The sequence below is a fragment of the Triticum aestivum genome, chromosome 7B, assembly GCF_018294505.1.
Source record: "Triticum aestivum cultivar Chinese Spring chromosome 7B, IWGSC CS RefSeq v2.1, whole genome shotgun sequence".
In the NCBI taxonomy this organism is placed as follows: Eukaryota; Viridiplantae; Streptophyta; class Magnoliopsida; order Poales; family Poaceae; genus Triticum; species Triticum aestivum.
The window spans coordinates 77,644,476-77,666,914 of record NC_057813.1 but is presented as its reverse complement, the minus strand read 5'-3'; the positions used below and the strand labels follow the sequence as shown (position 1 = coordinate 77,666,914).

At 45.2% G+C, this 22,439-nt stretch overlaps 2 protein-coding genes and 1 long non-coding RNA gene across 4 annotated transcripts; 2 read left to right on the top strand and 1 right to left on the bottom strand.

The window, feature by feature from the left end:
- Positions 1–803: 803 nt before the first annotated feature.
- On the top strand, positions 804–1,639 carry LOC123157688 (uncharacterized). The gene is made up of 2 exons (XM_044575927.1): positions 804–1,352; positions 1,437–1,639. Exons 1-2 carry the CDS (start codon positions 863–865, stop codon positions 1,637–1,639), a joined length of 693 nt encoding a protein of 230 aa, XP_044431862.1. The 5' UTR covers positions 804–862.
- A 333-nt stretch (positions 1,640–1,972) lies between these two features.
- LOC123156344 (uncharacterized) lies at positions 1,973–2,507 on the top strand. 2 transcript variants are annotated; one of them, XR_006477979.1, is made up of 3 exons: positions 1,973–2,108; positions 2,201–2,313; positions 2,466–2,507. It is a non-coding gene; the product is annotated as an uncharacterized lncRNA (long non-coding RNA). The 2 variants fall into 2 exon arrangements; XR_006477980.1 differs by lacking the exon at positions 2,466–2,507 and adding an exon at positions 2,390–2,465.
- Positions 2,508–18,498: 15,991 nt separating this feature from the next.
- LOC123160502 (uncharacterized) lies at positions 18,499–21,689 on the bottom strand. The gene is made up of 2 exons (XM_044578314.1): positions 21,348–21,689; positions 18,499–19,173 (listed from the first exon to the last, which is right to left on the bottom strand). The coding sequence occupies exons 1-2, from the start codon at positions 21,551–21,553 to the stop codon at positions 18,705–18,707; spliced, it is 675 nt and encodes a 224-aa protein (XP_044434249.1). The 5' UTR covers positions 21,554–21,689; the 3' UTR covers positions 18,499–18,704.
- Between the last annotated feature and the right edge of the window lie 750 nt (positions 21,690–22,439).

Genomic DNA, 22,439 nt, shown 5'->3' with positions numbered 1-22,439 from the left:
AGGATAAGAGCACTGATGATGACTTTATTCGGATGACATTTCTAGTTCTCTTAGGAACTATAATTGCACCAGTGTCTCATGAATACGTTCCGAAAAAGTACTATGCCTTAGTGAAAAATATTAAGTTGATAAGGAAGTTCAACTGGAATGCATTCACTTCACGATTCTGTTTATCGGAGATTGGTAAGCTTCTGCAGGACGGCCATGTTAGGCAGTGGCCCCAGGGGAACCTCGCCCTTTTGCAAGTACGTTCTATTTATTAATTTCAACACTTTTGTTATAAAATGGCACGGAAGAACATGTAATTTAATTAGTTTATGTGTTTTGCAGTACCTATACTGGGAGAAGGTGCAACCAATCACCGGTCCAAAATATGATCCGTTGGCATTGTTGAGCCCGCTGATGAGGAACTGGACGGAAGATATGGCTGTGAGAAGAGACAAATACGACTACGAATATGGTCGTGGTGTTGGGATGGTAATCCTAGTAATCATTTTTTTACATTTATGAAATAAAGTAAAGTGTGCATATGGTTTTTATGTATAATTATCTTGTTGCACTTGTAGATTGATGACAACATTACAGAGGAGTATAGGTTGAAAAAAATTGCGGAAGAAGAAGCTCAAAAAACCAAGAAAGCTAGTAGCAAAAAATCTAACGTTATTGGAACGAGGAAAGAGGGCAGTACCTCGGAGGCTTCGAGCCAGAAGCCTACTATGGACCGGATTTTGAGTGAGATGAATGAGCTTCGGAAGGAAATGCTTCGTTTGCCAGAGTTATGCGCACAGGTAACACTTGAGCACGTCTTTTTAATGTCCATCACTGAATTGAAGAACTAAGATGAAATGTTTTCTTGCAGAGGATGATTGAGAAACTGAACAAAACCGGCGTCTCCTACAAACCCAGTAACCTGGAAGAGGACGAAGAGAATCTGTACGGAGGCATTAATGAGTCTTCAAACGATGTTGGACGTCCGCAAAAAGAGTTTGTATATCAAAAAGATGATTCAGACCGGTTCCGCACACCTTCCAAAATGAATTTGCAAAAGGATGATAACGGCGTTGATGTAACTTCTCGTGAAAACACACCTTTTTACTGCACACCTGAGTACTGGGATAGTTTCAAGGGTGATATGGATGATCCTGTCCAAGTACCAGAAGTATCAGATGAAAAAGCTGCCACATCTTTAGAGACGGACGAAATCGCATCGCATGCGTCGGTTGGTTCTCAAGGAGTACAAGAGGAAGTGGAGGAGGTTACTGGCAGGCGCAAGCGCAGAGGATCACAACATGTCAAGTCTCCTTATGTGGTCCCTAAACCAAACAAACGTGCAAAACGTTCTGCCAAAGGAAGTAAGTTTTCTGTGTTTCTAATTGTTATTGCGTAACAATTATTTATGTATTTGCGTTTGTAAGTATTTAAGTGGTGCGTTACAGAATTGTTCCAAAATGGTGATGTTAACAAATCTGGTGATGAGTATGATGTGGTGAAAGCGTCCATCAAGTACGTGCGTGCGCATGAGCATTTACAAAAACATGCCAAAACAGAAATTTTCAATGATGGCATGGAAGAAGGTCTCACTGTGAGGAGAGCTTGTCAGATTATTAACCATGAGTGGCTAAGTGGCGACGTAAGTTAATTTCATATATTGTTTTACAATTCATTCGAAAATACCATTGTTAAATCTAACACATTATTTATAGGTAATTGATGCATACTCATCATTTTTGGTCGACAAAGTTAATGATGATCGTTTCATGTTAACAACTTGGAGGATACATTGGTTGCTTCACGTTAGACCCGGAAAGAAGACCGCCGGTAATGATTATGAAGCAGAGTCGCATAGTAATGGACCCGTGAACAGATGTGAGGACGAGTATTTCAAAAAATCAAAGGTAAGTTTGATTGTTAACACGGTACATACATACGATATTATGTGATGATTGTGTTTTATGGTCCTTGTGATGCAGACTTACATTCCTCTAAACAAACAAAATAATCACTGGATTACTGTCGTCATGCATAGCGGAAAAAGAGAGTTTCAGGTTCTTGACTCGTTGATGACCGGAAAACTTGACACTGTTACTAGAGAACTCGTTGAGGACCTGGTAGGTTTAACTTGCAAATGTGCATTTGGTAACATTCGTTTTCTTTAGTACACTGAATGACATGCTTTCCACCATGTTTATTATATCTTTAGAGAAAACAACTAGCAGAAGATATCCAAGAAGCAAATGCAACCGGAATTGTGAATTATCCGGATGTTTCCAAGTGGCCTATTCAAACGTATGACATGCCAAAACAACATGATGGGTGAGTTTTTACTTCGACAGAATGTTGGTCTTGTATGTACAGTAGATATTTAATCTTCGTAAATTGTATGCACTAGGAATTCGTGTGGACTATTTCTCCTTCGATGCTTTCAAAATTGGGATGGTGACAAATGGACAGGCTTATTTTCACAGGTACGCAAGTCATGTTTGGACTACGATGTACAATGAACGCTGTGCTAACATCATTTTTTTTTCAGACCTCAATTGATGATTCGAGAGAGTTAATGATTGCGCAACTTATATTTTCGGAAAGAAACAAGCTTGATGAAGTGAAAAACAAAGTTATTCGGATATCAAAGAAGAAGAAATAGATGCGGCACGAAGGAGTTTTGCATGTGATTGGGTGGTACTGGAGGACTTTATTTTCCAAACGCTTTGCGCACTTGCTTATAAATTTTACGTAATAGACTCTGCTTCTGAATAGTTATATGTAATAGACTCGGCACTTTTCCAAATGTTTTTTTCTGTCCACATGATATTCCGTTTCATAAATATTATATAATGATTTTTTTTGTTTACATGTTTTTTTTGTTGCCGAATAGTTATATGTAATCATGTCGTCGTTAAATTTTTGTGCACTAAACTATGGCAGCACACTGCGTTTTACTTAAAAATTATTTTACATAAAAAAATGCCCGCCCGTCTCCACGGCGTTTCTTAGTAGGCCCGTTGTTATCAAGCCCAACGGGCGACTACAACAGGCGTTTCGGAGCACGCCGTGGAAACCAGGCCCAACAAGGCAGAATCGACGCGGCACATCGACGGGGTAGTAATCAGAGGAGTTCAATGCAACGACGGGAGCTTAGTATATAAGCAGGTCGTCGTCCCCTTCGGCCGGCGAGGTGGGACTAAACTTGCGTCGGCCGCGGGGCCACCTGGACACAGCCAGACGCGACGTGGGCCGGCCCAAAAAGGCACTGGAGGGCGCGGTCTTCTCGACTGCTCGACGCGCCGTGGGCCGGCCCAAAAAGGCTATTGACAGCGCGGTCTTCTCGACGGCTCGACGCGCCGTGGGCCGGCCCAGTTACCACCGCTGAGACGCCGCGCCAGTGAAACCGACACAAGTTTAGTCCCACCTCGACGGCCGAAGGCGACGCCGACTAGTTTATATACTCAGCTCCCGTCGTTGTATTGAACTCCTCTGATTACTACCCCGTCGATGTGTCGCGTCGATGCTGCCCTGTTGGGCCTGGTTTCCACGGCGTGCTCCGAAACCCTTGTTGTAGGGTCCCGTTGGGCTTGATAACGACGGGCTTACTAAGTCACGCTGTGGAGACGGGCGGGCATTTTTTTTCTTTTTTTTTCAACAACAGTTCACAGAGTGCTTCTTCTATTTTGATATATTTGACAGCCGACGGGACTGTAGTAAATACATGCAGAACTCATAAAATAAACAATGAATAGTGAATATTTATATCAACAACAATGTTGTCTCAACATAACAATTGTCACCACAGTAATTTTATTGTAGTTGACAGAAAATAACAAGTCTGAAATGACAACGGTCCGTACGCAATAATCATGTTTCACACATAAAATACTCAACACGAACATAAATTTTACAAATGTTTTTCATATAAATGGAAGAGGTAAAACACTCGCATCGTCTACACTTGAGTCTTCAAGCCCAGTTGCTGCATACAAAAAATATGAGAATCAATGCACCGTTAATGAAACAACAAAACTGACATAAACAAATAATAGACATACTCTTCATTTTTGCTGCATGTGCTCCTGTTATGACCTGAGCCGCTGCATATGCTACATTTTCGTCCAGATTTCTCGTCAAATGCTTTAGGCCTCTCATTTTTTGTCACATCTGGGCCACCCTCACCGTGACCTCTACTGTTCTGCTTAGGTGCGCCCTTGGTGGAAACCTTTACTGGATCACGAACCAGAATATGATCTCGGTTAGGCTCAAATGGATTACTGTTCACGAAGCTTCGCTGAATATCATCTTCATTTCCCTGAATATCCTTATTCACTATAATATCATCCAGAGCTGCCATCAACTTGTCGAATAAGAAAGGATTACTGCATGCGACATGACAGGCTTCTGAAGATTTGATGGTCAACTCACTATATCTAGCTCTGTCATCACCACTCGACCAACCCCACGCAAACAAATCGCTGGTGCGCTTCACTGGCAGTCCAGCTCGTGCTTTTTTTGAGAATCTTCGCAGGACACAACACTTGGGTATCACAGGTAAGTTCAGTGCATTTAAAACATGAATAATATGCTTGCAAGGAAGCCCTTTGCGAGTCATACTTCGGCAACTGCACTTTATAGTTTCTGCCGAGTTACCTGGCGTATAGTCCACATTAAATCTGTGATCCCTGTTATTCTTCCACGCAACCACAAATCTCTGACTATCGGTCCCTGTCAGTCTATCAATTACCTCAAGCTCCTGTACCTTCTTCATATCTTGTTGCAACATATAAAAGTTTGCCTGCGTGAATGCTTTCACAGCATACGACTCAATGGCCTGACACTCAGTCACTGTTACTGGAAGAGTCTGTGAGGCCGTGTAGTCATCATAAGCTTCATTCTCACGGAGGCGAACAATACAATTCTCGTAGTGTACAATCATGTCAACAATCGTCATACCATAGTCAAGATGAAGGTGCAGGCTGGAGTTCAGACTCTCACTCCTCTGATTACTGCGCATACCAAGGAAAAACCCACCAGACAAATATGATGCAGCCCAAAGCGTCCTCTTCCTGTACATCCTATGGAGCCATGTTTTTATTTTCTCTGTCTGCCATTTGCGCACAAACGCGGCCCATCTCTCCTCAAAAACCTTATGTGTAGTGGCATAGTACAATAATGCCCTAAACTCCTTCAATGACTTGTGGTTGAGGTGTTTCTGCATATTCTTTTCAATATGCCATGAACATAGACGATGCCACATGTCAGAAAGCACCTTCCTAATAGCCCTTATCATCGCTGCATCTCCATCTGTAATAACTGATTTGGGCCTCTTCTGACAGTTAGCTTTCAAGAACGTGTTTAGCAACCAGACATATGTAGCCTCAGTCTCGTCTGAAACAATGGCGCAGGCGAATACAGTAGTGCAACGGTGGTTGTTCAGACCCACAAAAGGGATGAACGGCATTCCATACCTGTTCATCTTGTATGTGCTATCGAAGACAACAACATCACCATAGTCTAGATAATCCCGGCGTGACTGCGAATCACACCAGAAGAGGTTTTGGAGCCTGCCTTCAGCGTCAACCGTGTGCTCAAAGAAGAAGTCTGGATCTCTGTCCTTTCTGGTCAACATGATTCCTACGGCAGTATCAGCATCACCTTGTGCAAGCAATTTCATCTTCTCCCTATAGCACATGTTGTACAACTTTGTCCTCTGAAATGGTGACTTTGCATACGACCCATACCTGCTAACGATGTTGTCAAAAATGATATGTTTTCTTATCCCAGCTCCAGACATAGCTAAGATCTCAGCTCTCTCAAATGCTTTCATCTGATTATGAGATCGGAGGAAAGGGACTTCGTCCGGTCGTGCAAGAGTGTGGCTGTGATCATCGGAGAAACTGCTGACATACCAAAGATTGAGCTTTTTATCAAGCTTAACTGTCAAATGGGCTTCGCATAAGAATCGACTCTCCGGTCTAAGCCTGTGGGTCCGGCCTTCCATGGTACAGAACTTGGCCTGTCGTTTTCCTGCGGCGGAACAGAGATACCTCCTCAAGCGCGGAGTCCTTGCGCGATCCTTTGAAAATTTTAGCGAGTCCTTCCTGATACTGAACCCACGTTCTCTCGCGTGCTTGTTGTAGAACGTGTAAACCTCGTCTAATGACCTGAATGTCTTTACCATCACTGCCCAATGCCTATCAAGTGACTCTTGCTGATATTCATCATAGCACATGTCAAGGTCAAACTGATCATCATCGATGTGCTCATCATTCCCGCTAGGACCATCAACACCTCCCTGCAAAATATGACATATAACCTTGCATGTCAATCTCTTCTTATATTCTTACTAACCAAAATTAATGTAAAGAACTTACTTGACTACCGCTCACACTATGAGATGCATGGACCTCGCTCTCGGCATTGTCATCATCTATATTATTACGCTCATTGTCACCATTAGCATTTATCTGTGCACATATAAAGTAACATAAGTGGTCATACAATTTTAATGTCAATCATTTCTCTACAATTTTTTCAACATACCTGGCTCACACTATCTGCATAAAATTGTTCATCTATATCATATTCCTCATCGTCAGCATTGCCATGTACCTGTACAAATTTAAAAGGACATGTTAGTGTCAAATAACTAGTTTTTGTTCAATATGTTTTTGTCAACGTTGAAGGTACTTACATTACCACTGTACGATTCATCCTGACTCATATAGTTGTCTCCGGGAGGTTGGTTCGCATTCAATGACGAGGATCCATTATCGCTACCGGAATCATCACTGGCGTATCCGGTTACTTGCTCCATCTATGCACATACAAATAAGGTGTGAGATCAATGCCAACATTCCACAAAAAATCATCGCGAATACAGTAAATTCGTCAACAGTGACATGACTATGTGGCATGCATACAAATTTGAACATACAAAATCATTATGAGGTCATTAAGAAGTCACTACTCTCCTCTCTTATTTAACTAAGTAGGGAATCATTTTGCATTACAAAAATGCACAAAAATGCAATGGACAAATCAAAATCATCAAAAAAAAGAACAAAAAGAGCCATCCTAACCTACTCTGCGCCGTCGAGGGGTCCTCGCCTGGGGTCGATGCCGACGCGTTGCTGCCACCGACGTTGTGGAGGGCGCGTACCAGGACAGAACGGCGAGCGAGCGCTGGGCGTTTCACCGGCGACACGGCGTGTGGTCACTACGGACGCCGTCGGTGCTCGCGACTAGACGGGCACGTCGGGGTCGACGTCGTGACGGCGGTGGACCACGGCGGCGTTGATGCCGCTAGGGTTTCCTAGGCGGGGACGGGGTGTCGGTTTCACGGCGCGTGGGTGACTACGGACGCCGCCCGACGTCGTGACGGCGGTGGACCACGGCGGCGTTCATGCCGCTAGGGTTTCGTACGTGGAGTTGGGGTCTCGGGGTGGGGCGTACTTTTTTTTCCTTTCCCGGTCGCACTACCGAACCGCACGCGTACGACACGCGGGAGTACGGGGCGCGACGTACACGGGCGGCCGGCCCTACGACGGACGGCGGGTATAGTATACGTGTAATTTAGTATGGACAATACTACCCCTTATACGTTTATTGGGGGGGGGGTTGTACCGAAGTCCTTCTCTTATTTTGTGATGTTGTGGGAGTGTTCTAACCTGCACACCAGCTCGGACTCATTTGCAGCATGTATACGTCTGAGTTTGCTCAACCCTGCGCGTGGCACCAGGAATTTGGATAAATAATTTACAAGGAAAAATACACATATTACATGTCATCACAAATAACGTACTAAATCAGAAGTGCCATGTACGCATTAGATGTATCATCAAGTATAAACTGCTGCTGCCGAGTTTTAATTCATATGCCAGCATGTATTCTGTAGCAGACAAACATTGTGACAGTGTGCTTTAGATTTATCTTTTTTGACATGCCACGTACTTTGGAAATCAGCTAATCCTGTATATTTGGAAGATGCAACTCCATTCCCCTTTCTGCTTTCCTTAGATACTTGGTTGGTTTTTGAAACGCTGAGTCTATTTAATTTAATTTAGCTTCCACAGGTATGCTATTCTGAACTTTGAAGCCCTCTTTCTAGCTTTTGTGATCAAATAATTTTTGTAGATACTTTGTTAAGCATGTTTCCTGTTCTGTAGGATTTTATAATTAAAATACTTATTAGTTTGACTTACTATGGGGAAACATATACATTACTCCGTAGTAAGTCAAAGTAAGAAGTATTTCATAGGGCATAGACATGTCCATCCTTTAGAATGTTAGCTACACGTACAGGGCCGGACAGTATTGGTATCTCTGTTCATTGTCCTTTGATAACGGGGCTTGCAAATTCATAGCAATCTCCAGTTTTGACACTGAGATTCAAAGTGGATATCCTTGAGCTAATTAACTGATGTTGATTTTGCTATGGTAAATAGAAGTGGGTAACGGGGCTTCTCAATCACTAGAGTTGGACTGAAGGAGGGACATGTGGAAAAGAGTGGTAAAGTTGGACTGCCTGTGTTCCCTTTAAAAAGAAGCATGGGTTGTCTGAATTTACATTTTATCTAATTTCTGTTTCACATATTATTTGTAGGTGTTTACTTCTCTGTATTATTTAGGGCATTGGGATAATGACAGTCAGTTTCTAATGCTGCCATGAGATTATTGGGCGAAGAAAATGTATACAACGGGTAAATAAACATATGGACTTACTATTTGATACAAGTAGGTGCGCAAGCTCTTTTTTTTTTTTGAGGTTCAACACATGGATATAATAGTGTTTGTGCCAAACAGAAAGTAAGGTCTGTTCTAGATGAGTGGCAGTTTGATCATGAACAAAAGAAACGTTACACTCATGAAGACAATCATTCGTCCTGATGTAAATAAATAAATATATATTTGCTATAATGATTTCAAACATGTCTCAATGCATCAAATTTCAACTACAAAATCACCGCAGCAACGTGCGGGGTATTATCTAGTTAACCTAATTATTAGCACTCTAACTGCTACCTAAAAAATGCAGAGAAGTTTGAGTATTAATCATTATTAGTGCTAATCAAATGTTAACTATTATTACTTCTGATGACAATATTAATTGCTGAGCATCTCCAACAACGGCTAATGCGATTTTAGCAAGCGCGGCACAGTTTCGCGCGCTCCAGCGGAGGTAGGAAACTCAGGCGCATGGAAATGATTGTGCGCGCGCGGGAAAAAGCGGGTGGTCGCGCGCTAGATTTGGCGCGCCGCTTCCGGCGCGCCTATAAATTGCTACGCCCGCCACGCGGCCTCCCATCGCTCTGCACTTCGCCACACGCTCTCTCCCCGCTTTCTCTGTCGCTTCCTCGCCTCGTCGCCGACGCGCCACCACCGTGCCACCATGCCGCCGCGCCGCTGCGGATCTTCGAGCTACCGCGGAGTCCGCGAGCGCCCCTCCGGCGCCTTCTTCGCTGAGATTCGGTCCGACGATGTCCGCCTCGGCCTCGACACGTTCGAGACCGTGCACGAGGCCGCTCGCGCGTACGACACGGCGGTGTGGCACCTCGGGAGGCCTCGCCCACAGATGAACTTCTAGGACGTCTGGACGTGCGAGCAGGCGCATGCCGTCGCCCCTCCGCCGCAGCTAATAACTAACGCCGACCGTCAGGAACACCGTCGGCGGCAGCGCCGCCTCCTCATCACCGAGGCAGATGAGCAAGCCATGGCAGAGTGGCGCCAGCGCCACCCGGAGGACGTCGCCAACGAGCAGGCCTTCTGGGCGGAGAGGAGGGCAAGGCGGCGCGAGAAACGGGCGGACATGCGTCGTCACAAGGCACTGGCGATATCGCAATACGATCTGGGAGCGGCATCATTCTTCTCTAGCAACGGTGAGGGGTGGGAAGACACGTGGCTTGAGACGTCGGACGACACAAGCGAGGAGGAGGAGGAGGACGACTCGAAGTAGTTTATAGTTGCACCGTAGTTTTCTTTTTTAAAACTTATATATGCTGGATGAACTATCTATGTATCGCTTTTTTTATCTATGTATCACCTTTTTTATCTATGTATCACTTTTTTTATTTGTTTTGAGAGCATAGCACATTTTTTTGTAGCGCCTGCTGGAGCGGCTCGCGCGCGCTAAACTTTGCAGCAGCCGCTGGAGCAAGCGCTCCTCGCGGCGCAAAAACTCGTGAACAGCGCGCTGCAAAGGTTTTTTTAGCGCTCCGCGTGTTGCGCGTGTGCTGGAGATGCTCTTAGCTGAGTATTAGCTTTTGAATTACATGGGAGGGAAAAGAGCACTCGGTTCTGCAAGACTCTTAACTTTGCACAAGGTCTCATAAAAACATATTCGAAAATATCTGAAAAGTTCAGTTTCTTTCGGGTGGCATGTGTAATATGGGACGAAATATACAACTGCAGATTTTGCTTCACAATATTCAACATGTATTCCTGTTTTGCAGGGCGTAAAAGCATCTGAAATGCAAGAGCATAGCAAAGGATCGATAATCCTGGTCAGAGTTTGTTGGAAAGCAGAACCGCTTTTCAGGAACCGTTTGCAGAGCATGCACAGCTCGTGCTGGAGAATGAAAGAATGGATCAGAGCAGGAACCAGATGTTGATCTGAAATGCCTATAAAAGGGCCAGCCGTGAGTCTCAAATGTTCAGGTCAAACTCAAAGCATATGATTTTAGTAGTAGCTAGCTCCGCAAGTAAGAGTTGTGGGAAACTGAACTCTTCTCCCATGTCCCCAGACACTCATTTCTTCACGAGTTCAGTTTTCTCCAACATCTTATCTTCAACGCTGTCTGGCCCTCGCAACTTGGAAAATTTTGGCAGATGAATTTGAGTGTTGGATGGGACCAAATCTTACCGCCGGGTGTGGCAAGATTTGGTTTCCTCCAATATCTTATGTTCATATGTCAGACACTGAGTGTTAGCTACAACAAGTGATAGTTGGATGGACACCTGGGCCTGTCTCAAGAACCAAACCTCGCAAGCTGAATGTGAGATTTGGATGGAACCAAATCTTCAGCTATAGTGACACAAGATTTGGTTTCCTCCAATATCTCGTCTTCAACTGTCCCTGATGAAACCTACAGCATCTTCAGTTGAGCTATAGGTGAACCTGAATTCCTTTGGTCTTTGGTCACCCGAGTCATAAACTTATTTCCCTTTGTCTTTTAAAAAATAGATTCAAACTGCGCAAAACAAAACAGGGATTACGCCCATGGCCGTCCGTGAATGAAACAAAACAGGTAAATGTGCAACATATGAAAAATAATTGATCAATGCTCAAAGCGCATATGGCCTATAAGGTAAAGCGTCCCTTCCATAATAATTTCTATAAGGTAAAGCCGTCAAAATGATATCGTCGACGTAGAGCAAGAGGTAAGCAGTCGCAGGACCGGATGATACACGAACTGACGAACAGTGAGGCATTGGAGCGAGTAGCTAAGAACCCAAGCCGCTAAAGAAAGTTGGCGATCCGCTGGTACCACTCACGTGGGGCTTGCTTGAGCCCATAGAAAGAGCGCGAGAGCTAGCACACATGGTCTGGATTATCGGCGTTGACGAATCCGATGGGCTGCTAGCAGTAGAACAGTTCTGCAAGATATCCGTGCAGGAAGGCGTCCGAGACGTCCATTTGATGCACTGGTCAAGCACGGGACACTACAATCTGCAGAACGGTACGGATCGTGCCCGGCTTGACACTGGTGCGAATGTGTCGGTGAAGTCAACACCGGCATACTGACGAAAACCATGAACCACCCCGCGAGCCTTGTACCACTCGAGAGTGCCATCAGGTCGCGTCTTATGACGGAACACCCACTTCCCGATGATGATGTTGGCGTGACGAGGTCGAGGAATAAGCTGTCAGGTCTGATTGCGGGCAACGCATCAAACTCCTCCCGCATCGCGGCGAGCCAGTTAGGGTCGCGAAGAGCGGCGCGAGCCGATGATGGTACTGGCGATGGTGTGGATGTCGAGGCAGCGCACAAGTAATCGTCGGCTGGATATCGGTTACTCGGGCAAAGAATATGCCAGCTCGAGCACGAGTCACCATGCATCATGGGGGTGACGGGGCGGGCGGGACCTTTGAGGCGACGGGTGAGGATGGTGATGAAGAACCCGCCACAGAGGAGACACCCCCAGTCGAGCGCACCGAGGTGGCAGGCATGGAGATGGTCGGCGACTCGGCGGCGACAGCGGAGTCAGGCGAGGTCAGGGCCGAGCCGCCAGCTGCAGAGGGCAAGGCGGGCACCAAGCTAGCGCCCATGGCACCTGAACCTCCAGAAACACCGGGCGAGGTAGCACCGAGCCGGCTCCTGTGGCGTCCGAGCCTCCAGCCACAACAGGCGAGGCAGACAGCGAGCCGGTGGCTGGAGTACATGTGTCTGAAGTGGGCACCCGTGCTGGGATGCCAGGAGGTCGTCCAAGAGTCGAGCGCAGGCGACCCCCACGTGGCTGCTGAGAAGCGGTCGGGACGGTCCGGACGCCCGGCGAGGAGCCATCGATGGAGGGTGACCATTGATGAAGCGACACCCGGATAGACCTGCTGAAACAAAAACACCCTTTCATCAGAAAACGTGTCTCGAGGTGATCACACGGTGAGAGACTGGATCATAGCACCCGTAGCCCATTGTGTTGGCGGGATATCCGAGGAAGATACATGCAAGAGAGCGCGAGCGAGCTTATGGGGGTGTGGTAGAAGCGATGCTAGGATAACATAGACATCCAAAAACTCGAAGCTCATCGTAGGACGGTGGAGTGCCATATAAGAGATGGTGTGGTGCATAACTCCAACGAGTCCGACATGGTCGGATATTAAGGAGAAGAGATGTTGTGGCAAGAGCATCTGGCCAAAAATAAGGTGGGACATTTGCGTGAAAGAGAAGTGTGCGGACACAGTCGTTAAGAGTGCGAAGGACACGCTCAGCACGCCGGTTTTGTTGCGAAGTATAAGGGCAAGTAAGACAAAAAAATCATACCATGTGTGGCGAGTAAGTTACGGATGAAGAGATTATCAAACTCTTATCCATTGTTAGTCTGAAGGGCATAAATGGGGCGACCAAACTGTGTGCTGACATACGAGTAAAAGGCGGTGAGGGTGGGTAAAACATCAGATTTTCGCCATAACGAAAATGTCTGCACATAGTTAGAAAAATCATCTAGAATGACAAGATAATAAAGATAGCCTGTGTTACTTGCAACTGTTGAGGTCCAAACATCACTATGAATTTAACTCAAAGGAATATGATGCTATAGTGGATGATGCACTGAATGGAAGATGAACGTGTTTGCCTGAAGAATGTGACGAAGTGTAGCGGAGTTGGGATGGCCCAAACGAGCGTGCCAAAGATCCTCACTAGCGGAGAAGGCAATTGGAGCGATGGCGATGGAAGAGGATGGGTGGACCGGGTATAGCTCGTCAGGGCTGTCACATTGGTCGAGCACCATCCGGGTACGAGCGTCCTTGACAGAAAACACAAACTCGTCAAATTCAACAGTAACTGGATTTTTGCGAGTAAAAATCGAATGGAAATAAGATTCTTGATGAGGCGAAACAAGTATGTTAGACAGAGACAATGGCATGGATGACGAAGGAAAAGATGCATGTCCTATATGTGTAATAGGTAGAGAGGAGCCATCACCGATGGTAATGCGAGTGAAAGTATTGATAGGGTGAAAACTATGAACGTTACCATGATGGGAGGCCATGTGAGCAGTAACACCAGTATCCATATACCAATCATCGCTACAGGTATAGTTGCTCGGTGATGGAACCGAAGGAAAAGCTGCAAAGAGGTAAGGATCCCACGGCTCCGGAGGCAGCGAAGGCACCATGTTGGTGGTGTAGTAGGCGTCGGCTGGCTGCATCGGGGGAGATGGCAGCATGGGGTAGGCACCCTGCAGCCATGGGCAGACAAAGTAAGCATGGTGTTGCGCAAGACGAGGACCGAAGAGACCGGGAAAGGGTGTACACGGGACGAGATAGAGGAGATATATGTGTATAGCAGTGTAGAGGAATCTTAGCAGATGTGTGTGCCTACTAGAATATAGATCAATTAAATTAATGACATGATTAGCGGCCGCGACGGCGACGGGGTTATCAGACATATGGAGATCTGGCAGTAGTACACATAGATGAACAGAAATCCGAATCTAGATAATTTTGGGATGGCAGCAAAAGGCACTAGTAGAAGTAGATGGAGTTTGTGGCGGCAGCAAACAGGTGCAGCGGCAACAAAGGCGGCTAGGATGGAAAAAGGCATTGCACGGCGGCGCGTGGCGGCGGCCCGAGGAGAATAGGGCACGGCAGCAGCGCGAGAGCGGAAGATAGAGCTAGGATTGGAATCTATCTGATACCATGTAGTTTGGCAATGCAACACCATGTATTGATCGGGTGCAATATACACACACATATATATGATGTACAAGATGGACCATGCCCTCAATCTATACAAGAAAACACGAGGTGGGCTTGGCGTACAAGAAAATAATCTATATATGCAATATCACGCATTCAACATATACTTAACTATTTATATTAAACTTTTTTGCCTGTAGCTAACATGATTTCTATTGATATTTAGTATAAATCTCAATGTTTACTTTCCCAATCGTAAATAGATTGTGTCTTAGATATCATATAATCTCTAATATGCATCTTTAATCATTATGTTTTGTATGTACATGCTAATAGAAAATTACCAAAAATTATGTTATGGCTACATGTTAAAATAATAATCCAATGATACTATTTTCACCATGCAAATTGTAATGTATTTTCTAAATACTAGAAGTTTGAGTTAGATCTTTTTCTTCCTATTGCGTGTTTTCAGGGAATGTATCTATCACGAATGGATGTCATTTACATAGTACTCTACAAAGTAATTTGTGTTTCTTAGGACTTATTATAGTGTGTTTGTGTCTGTTTTAATGTCTATGGAACCTTTATACAACATTTTAGAGTACAATCTTAAAATATCCTAACTGCAACTACTTTTTGACAGGCAGTTTAGGTGTAGCTATGATTTTATAGATAATTTAGGTATAACTAAATAGAGAAGTCTAGAGTATATAGGGTGTGGGCATGTGATTTGTCTGCATATCATATCTTCTTGTCCTGCTTGTTTTCCTTTCTTTCTGTTATGATCAAATCTTCACTCACCGATTATGGAGGTTACAGTCACTAGCCACCATCACACGCGCATCACAATAACTACATGTAGCTTGGCTGAACAGTGTGACCAAAGCCCTGAAATAGCAACGACGTGGCATCCCTGCAACCGTCCAAACCAGTCACGTGTGGGAAATAAGGATTCACGATCTGATTTGGAAACCAAGTATTTCGACAACAACTAGGGATAGACAATCCTAGTGAGCCAGTAATTATTACAAAAGAAATACAGGGTGAATACAAGAAGAATATGGAAGTGATTATAGTGGGCGAACTAGCCAGTCAATTCTTCATCTAAAAAAACTAACCCACCCTTAATCAGTGCATGACCGGTGGAGGTGTTGTACAAGTGCAGATAGAACATGTAGTGCTAGTAATGTTAAAAGCCTACTAGATCCCGACTGAAAAAAAAGCCTACTAGATCCACTATATATGTACTCAGCTCATAATGTGCACAGACTAAGAAAGCACTTATAACCTAAAAGGATCTAAAACAAGATAACTGAAATAACACAACAGAACAAATTAACATCTCCCGAAGCATTTACAGTATATATATACAAAGTGGAAACATTAGTATCACTAAATTGTTGATTCCCACAACTAAAACTACGCTCTTGATTCTCTCAATTGTCAATTGACAGATACTCTTTAACGAACACCCAATACACAAGTAGTTGAATCAGTTTCAAAACTTGAATAGCAGGAAAGTTCTAAATTTTGGAGCATTGTGACACCTAGGATTGTCCAAATTCGGGAAAAATATACACCACAAGCTTTGTATGATAATGCCCAACACTCCAACTTTTGGAGTAACGGATTTCTGCTTTATTTTAATTTCTCGGTCTCGAGTTATGTCACTAAACTGTGTTGTACTGAACCCACTTACAATTTACAGCGGAGAATAGTCGCGAAAACAGAAAAAAGTTAATTAGCCAAAGAGTATATAGGCGAAAGCTTGTTAGGCGAACGGCAACGCCAAAATGCAAGCTCAACTAGGTTTAGTGAATTAACCTAATTATTACTACTCTAACTGCTACCATAAAAAATGCAGAGAAGTTTGAGTATTAATCATTATTAGTGCTAATCAAATGTTAACTATTATTACTTCTGATGACAATACTAATTACTGAGCATCTCCAACAGCGGCTGCAAACCCCCCCCCCCCTTCCCCCACGCTAAAATGCGATTTTAGCGCGCGCGGGACGGTTTCGCGCGCTCCAGCGCAGGTGGGAAACGATTGTGCGCACGCGGAAAAAAGCGGGTGGTCGCGCGTTAGATTTGGCGCGCCGCTTCCGGCGCGTCTATAAATTGCTACGCCCACCACGCGGCCTCCCATCGCTCTGCACCTCGCCACGCGCTTTCTCCCCGCTTTCTCTGTCGCTTCCTCGCCTCGTTGCCGACGCGCCACCATCGTGCCACCATGCCTCCGTGCCGCCGGGGATCTTCGGGCTACCGCGGCGTCCGCAGCGCCCCTCCGGCGTCTTCTACGCTAAGATTCGGTCCGACGACGTCCGCCTCGGCCTCGGCATGTTCGAGACTGCGCACGAGGCCGCTCGCGCGTACGACACGGCGGTGTGGCACCTCGGGAGGCCTCGGACATAGATGAACTTCCAGGACGTCTGGACGTGCGAGCAGGCGCATACCGTCGCTCTTCCGCCGCGGCTAATAACTGACGCCGACCGTCAGGAACACCGTCAGCGGCAGCGCCGCCTCCTCATCACCGAGCCGGACGAGCAAGCCATGGCAGAGTGGCGCCAGCGCCACCCGGAGGACGTCGCCAACGAGCATGCCTTCTGGGCGGAGAGGAGGGCAAGGCGGCGCGAGAAACGGGCGGACATACGTCGTCAGAAGGCACTGGCGATATCGCAATACGATCTGGGAGCGACATCATTCTTCTCTAGCGACGATGAGCGGTGCGAAGACGCGTGGCTTGATACGTCGAACGACACAAGCGAGGAGGAGGAGAAGGACGACTCGGAGTAGCTTCTAGTTGCACCGTAGTCTTTTTTTTTTAAAACTTATCTATCCTAGATGAACTATCTATGTATCGCTTTTTTTTTTATCTATGTATCACTTTTTTTTATCTATGTATCACTTTTTTTATTTGTTTTGAGCGCATAGCACATTTTTTTTTGTAGCGCCTGCTGGAGCAGCTCGCGCGCGCTAAACTTTGCAGCAGCCGCTGGAGCAAGCGCTCCTCGCGGCGCAAAAACTCGTGAACAGCGTGCTGCAAACGTTTTTTTAGCGCGCCGCGCGTTGCGTGTCTGTTGGAGATGCTCTTAGCTGAGTATTAGCTTTTGAATTACATGGGAGGGAAAAGAGCACTCGGTTCTGCAAGGCTCTTAACTTTGCACAAGGTCTCATAAAAACATATTCGAAAATATTTGAAAAGTTCAGTTTCTTTCGGGTGGCATGTGTAATATGGGACGAAATATACAACTGCAGATTTTGCTTCACAATATTCAGCATGTATTCCTGTTTTGCAGGGCGTAAAAGCATCTGAAATGCAAGAACATAGCAAAGGATCGATAATCCTGGTCAGAGTTTGTTGGAAAGCAGAACCGCTTTTCAGGAACTGTTTGCAGAGCATGCACAGCTCGTGCTGGAGAATGAAAGAATGGATCAGAGCAGGAACCAGATGTTGATCTGAAATGCCTATAAAAGGGCCAGCCGCGAGTCTCAAATGTTCAGGTCAAACTCAAAGCATGATTTTAGTAGTAGCTAGCTCCGCAAGTAAGAGTTGTGGGAAACTGAACTCTTCTCCCATGTCCCCAGACACTCATTTCTTCACGAGTTCAGTTTTCTCCAACATCTTATCTTCAACGCTGTCTGGCCCTCGCAACTTGGAAAATTTTGGCAGATGAATTTGAGTGTTGGATGGGACCAAATCTTACCGCCGGGTGTGGCAAGATTTGGTTTCCTCCAATATCTTATGTTCATATGTCAGACACTGAGTGTTAGCTACAACAAGTGATAGTTGGATGGACACCTGGGCCTGTCTCAAGAACCAAACCTCGCAAGCTGAATGTGAGATTTGGATGGAACCAAATCTTCAGCTATAGTGGCACAAGATTTGGTTTCCTCCAATATCTCGTCTTCAACTGTCCCTGATGAAACCTACAGCATCTTCAGTTGAGCTATAGGTGAACCTGAATTCCTTTGGTCTTTGGTCACCCGAGTCATAAACTTATTTCCCTTTGTCTTTTAAAAAATAGATTCAAACTGCGCAAAACAAAACAGGGATTACGCCCATGGCCGTCCGTGAATGAAACAAAACAGGTAAATGTGCAACATATGAAAAATAATTGATCAATGCTCAAAGCGCATATGGCCTATAAGGTAAAGCGTCCCTTCCATAATAATTTCTATAACTATGTATCAAAAGGAAGAATACCAGCGGGCTAGCACTATACAGAACCACCACTGAACATTGTAATCAAAGCATTGCACCGAATATGGGTACTACCAACTAGCCACTAGATTCCGCAGTCTAAAATGGACACCAGTGGTTGATCGATGAAAATATCGACATGCACTGTTGCTAATTCTTTCTGCGCTTTTCCCTGGGAGAAACCACATCAGTCGATGCCCCCACGTCTTGCAGACCGACCGTTGAAACTGAGATGAGTTGAGTTTGAAGGCCAACAGGTGGAGAAGAAAAGACATTCATGTCACTGAATTCTCTCTGCAGGCTATGGCAGGGCATGTTGGTACAGAACCCATGCTCATCTTCTTTACTGCTCTTGCATGGAGAACTGCTTCTAGCAGCTGGAGACGACGGCGTCCTGCACTTCAGTGGGCTGTTGTTGATATCCCCAAGAGCAACAGTGCTCAGCTCTTTGCTCTGCGACTCATTCTGGTCGATGCTGAATGGAAGAGGACCCTTGCGCTTCTTAGGGGAGGGGTTTTCAGGATTAGCAAACCCTTTTGATGATTGAGGTGAGAGCACAACATCCCCAGCACTTGCCAAAGAACTGGACTTGGTATTGTCGATTTTGGACGTCTCTCTCCTATAATTAATTAAATGAAATTAAATTAGGTCACCCGATAATATATAAGTTGTCTGTGCAAGACAAGTAAATATCCTTAGGATCTGCTACTAGCAAATACCGAGAAGAAATAACAAGTTCCAAGCAGTTGTAAGAAATAGGGAAAAACTTGAGGTTACCAGGCACACAAGTATCAATAGTTGCCAAAACATACCACTGCTTAGACACCATGGTATAGAATATGGATAGCCTTTCAGAGATGGAAGTTACCGTTCATAGGGAACAATCTCTTAAGGTGCCATTCTTTATGGGTGCATATGGTCTACAAGAGAAGAAAATCTTACCCGATGCAGATAGTACATTTTGGCTGGAACAAAAAGTTCAAGCATGAAACCATGCCATGGTTATCCACCAGGTAAAGAAAAAGAAAATCTTCTCATCTAGCTAATTGGCTACACCATCTTTGATAATCTTTTATTCCCTTCTCTTGTACATAATTTTTTAATTTTAATAGATGCAGTAGGACACTCCTACCGTCTTTCTCTAGGAAAAGCGGATAAACTTGAATTTTTATAATTTAAGAAGAAAGAACTCAGGTCAATCTTAACACGAGAACATACAGATAGCTATAAACAACAAAGAAGGCACTCTAGCAGGGAAAAAAAAGGAGTAACTCCTGCCCCAAAAAAAACTAAATGCATATATCCTTGAAATCTATTAGTAAACTCATTATGACGGAAATAAGTAACAACTTAGCTTAATCTGGATAATACCAATGATATTGAACAATGCCTAAAAGGACAGACCCAGTACATAGAAGCTCCCACACAAGGTGGGGTCTGGGGAGGGATTATAGGAACCTAGTCTTACCCCTGCGAAGTGCAATGCAGAGAGGCTGGTTCGAACCCAGGACCTCTTGGCACAAGCGGCAATGATATTGAACAATGCCTAAAAAAAAGGGCAACCTGGTGCATGTAGCTCCCGCTTGCGCAGGGTCCAGGGAAGGGTCCGACCACTTTGGGTCTATAGTACGCAGCCTTTCCCTACATTTCTGTAAGAGGCTGTTTCCAGGACTTGAACCCATGACCTCATGGTCACATAACAACTTAGCTTAATCTGGATAATACCAATGATATTGAACAATGCCTATTGAATTAAAATGTATACCATGAGCATTTCAGTTGTGGTTGTGAATACAGAAGTTCCTAGAAAACTTGGTTCTTCATGTTCTCTTAAGGTTGATTGAACTAGAAAAGGCTACATATTTCCTTAAACATGAGCACCGAATATATCATGAAAAAACATACTGAAAAAGGACAACTAGCATTGCAGGTTTACACATTAAAGATAAAAAACTCAAGTAAGGTTCTTGAACAAATAGCTTCACAGAAAACAAACATAGGACAACAACGAATTGCTCAAGCTAGCACAATCATGTGCCACTGCAGCAACAAACATTTGCATTCTGTTTGGAAACAAATTTGACATTATACATATGTAGATTAAGACATGAGGAAATTTCTGACAGATCGTTCAGAAAGGTTCCGATTTATGTATAAACAAACTACTTATATATTTTTTCACATGATCACCTCCTAGACTGATGCTTATAAGAGCACTGCAGTGCTTAATGATTGCTTATTGCTGGTTACCATTTTAATTCAGCCAGAACAACCTGGTGTCAGAAGTTGGAACTAACGGTTATACATACAGGAAAGCACAGCCAACAGAAGTTTTGGACTCATGGGTGTATATAGCAACATATCATGCTTAGTTATTATGCCTGGCATATGAGGTGTTCTCTGGGTCAATGCAAAGAAAACCATCGATATTTTACACACTGCACATTAGAGTATTTTACGCATACCCCACCTCACGGCCTCAGAAGGCTCTGATCACCCAAGAAATCCCCATACTTCATAACAGAACCACCACCCTGAGTCCCTGGTATGAAAAGCTTATGCGCTCCGACCTGACACAACAACTTTTTCCAAAACAAATTACCACTGCATTACTGAATCGCCCGAAATTCCACCTGAACTAAGGCACCCTGCACTGCTCCGTAGCATCAAACGAACCGTAAAAATAAACCAACGCAATAATTTCCAAAAGATCCACGCATACATCAATCCCCAAAATAAGCCTGTCGAACCAAGATTACGGCGCAACCTTTGCGGGCGGATTCGGGGGCTGACCTGCGGGGCAGGGCTTCCTGGAGCGCGTCCATGGTGTCGAAGGGGCCTCTGAGCGAGCTCTGAACCTCTCCATCGCTCTCCTCCGACTCCTCGAGGTGCACCGCCCCCGCCTGGCTGCTGCTGCCCCGCCCAGCCGAAGAGGAGCCGGCGCACGCCGGCGGCACCCCGCGGCCGAACAGGGCGCCGCTCTCCAGCGCGATCGGCATTGCCCTCACCGCTCGCGTCCACGCCGTCAGTAGAGGAGAGGGTGGAGGCGGACGGAAGCCGGGGCCCCGTGCGCCGGCCGGTGTCGCGTGGTTCTTGTGCTGGCCTTTGCAGCAGGCGTCGGGGGAGAGTGGGGGTTTGGCCGCTCGGCTTTTGTTCGGATGACGCGTGGGCCCGGGTTTGTAAGTTGGAAGGCAGGTTTGGCTGGCACGCTGGACGCTGCTTCCCACGCCTCCCCGCCCGTCCGTCCGATCTGGTAGATCACGATCAGGACCGTCTATATTAGATGAACATATTACTCCCTCCGTTCGGAATTACTTGTCTTGAAAATGGATGTATCTAGAACTAAAATACATCTAGATACATCCATTTCTACGACAAGTAATTCCGAACGGAGGGAGTAGTTCCTTTCCTTCTCGTCACTCAAATCACCCTCTGTATTTGCATCGTTTGCAAAAGAGGAAACACTATGAATCCCAATTCATTCGAGTGTTGGTTCCTCCTCATATCGGTTCTTGCTATCTCATACTCCATAAAAGCAAAAGTTATTTCCGATTTTAGAAAGTTATGTTGAATTGAAAGTCGGGTATTGCTTACTTTACCCCGTATCAAAATATAAAACGATTTTAATGAAGGTGGTCGAAGATGTACCCCACTAAAAGCCAAACATAATAGACGTCGTGTGAGGTATGTGTCGTTATGCGCGTGTAAATCTACATGTTGTATTTGATGTTTTCGAAAACAAACATTAACATGTCGTGATGCCATGATGTTAGTCAATTGTGGCTTAGATATTAAGCGAGGTGGTTGAACCTACACTCCACTAAAAACCAAACCAAGTAGACGTCGTGTGAGTGCGTCTGCATCGTGTTGCGCTTGTCAATTGTC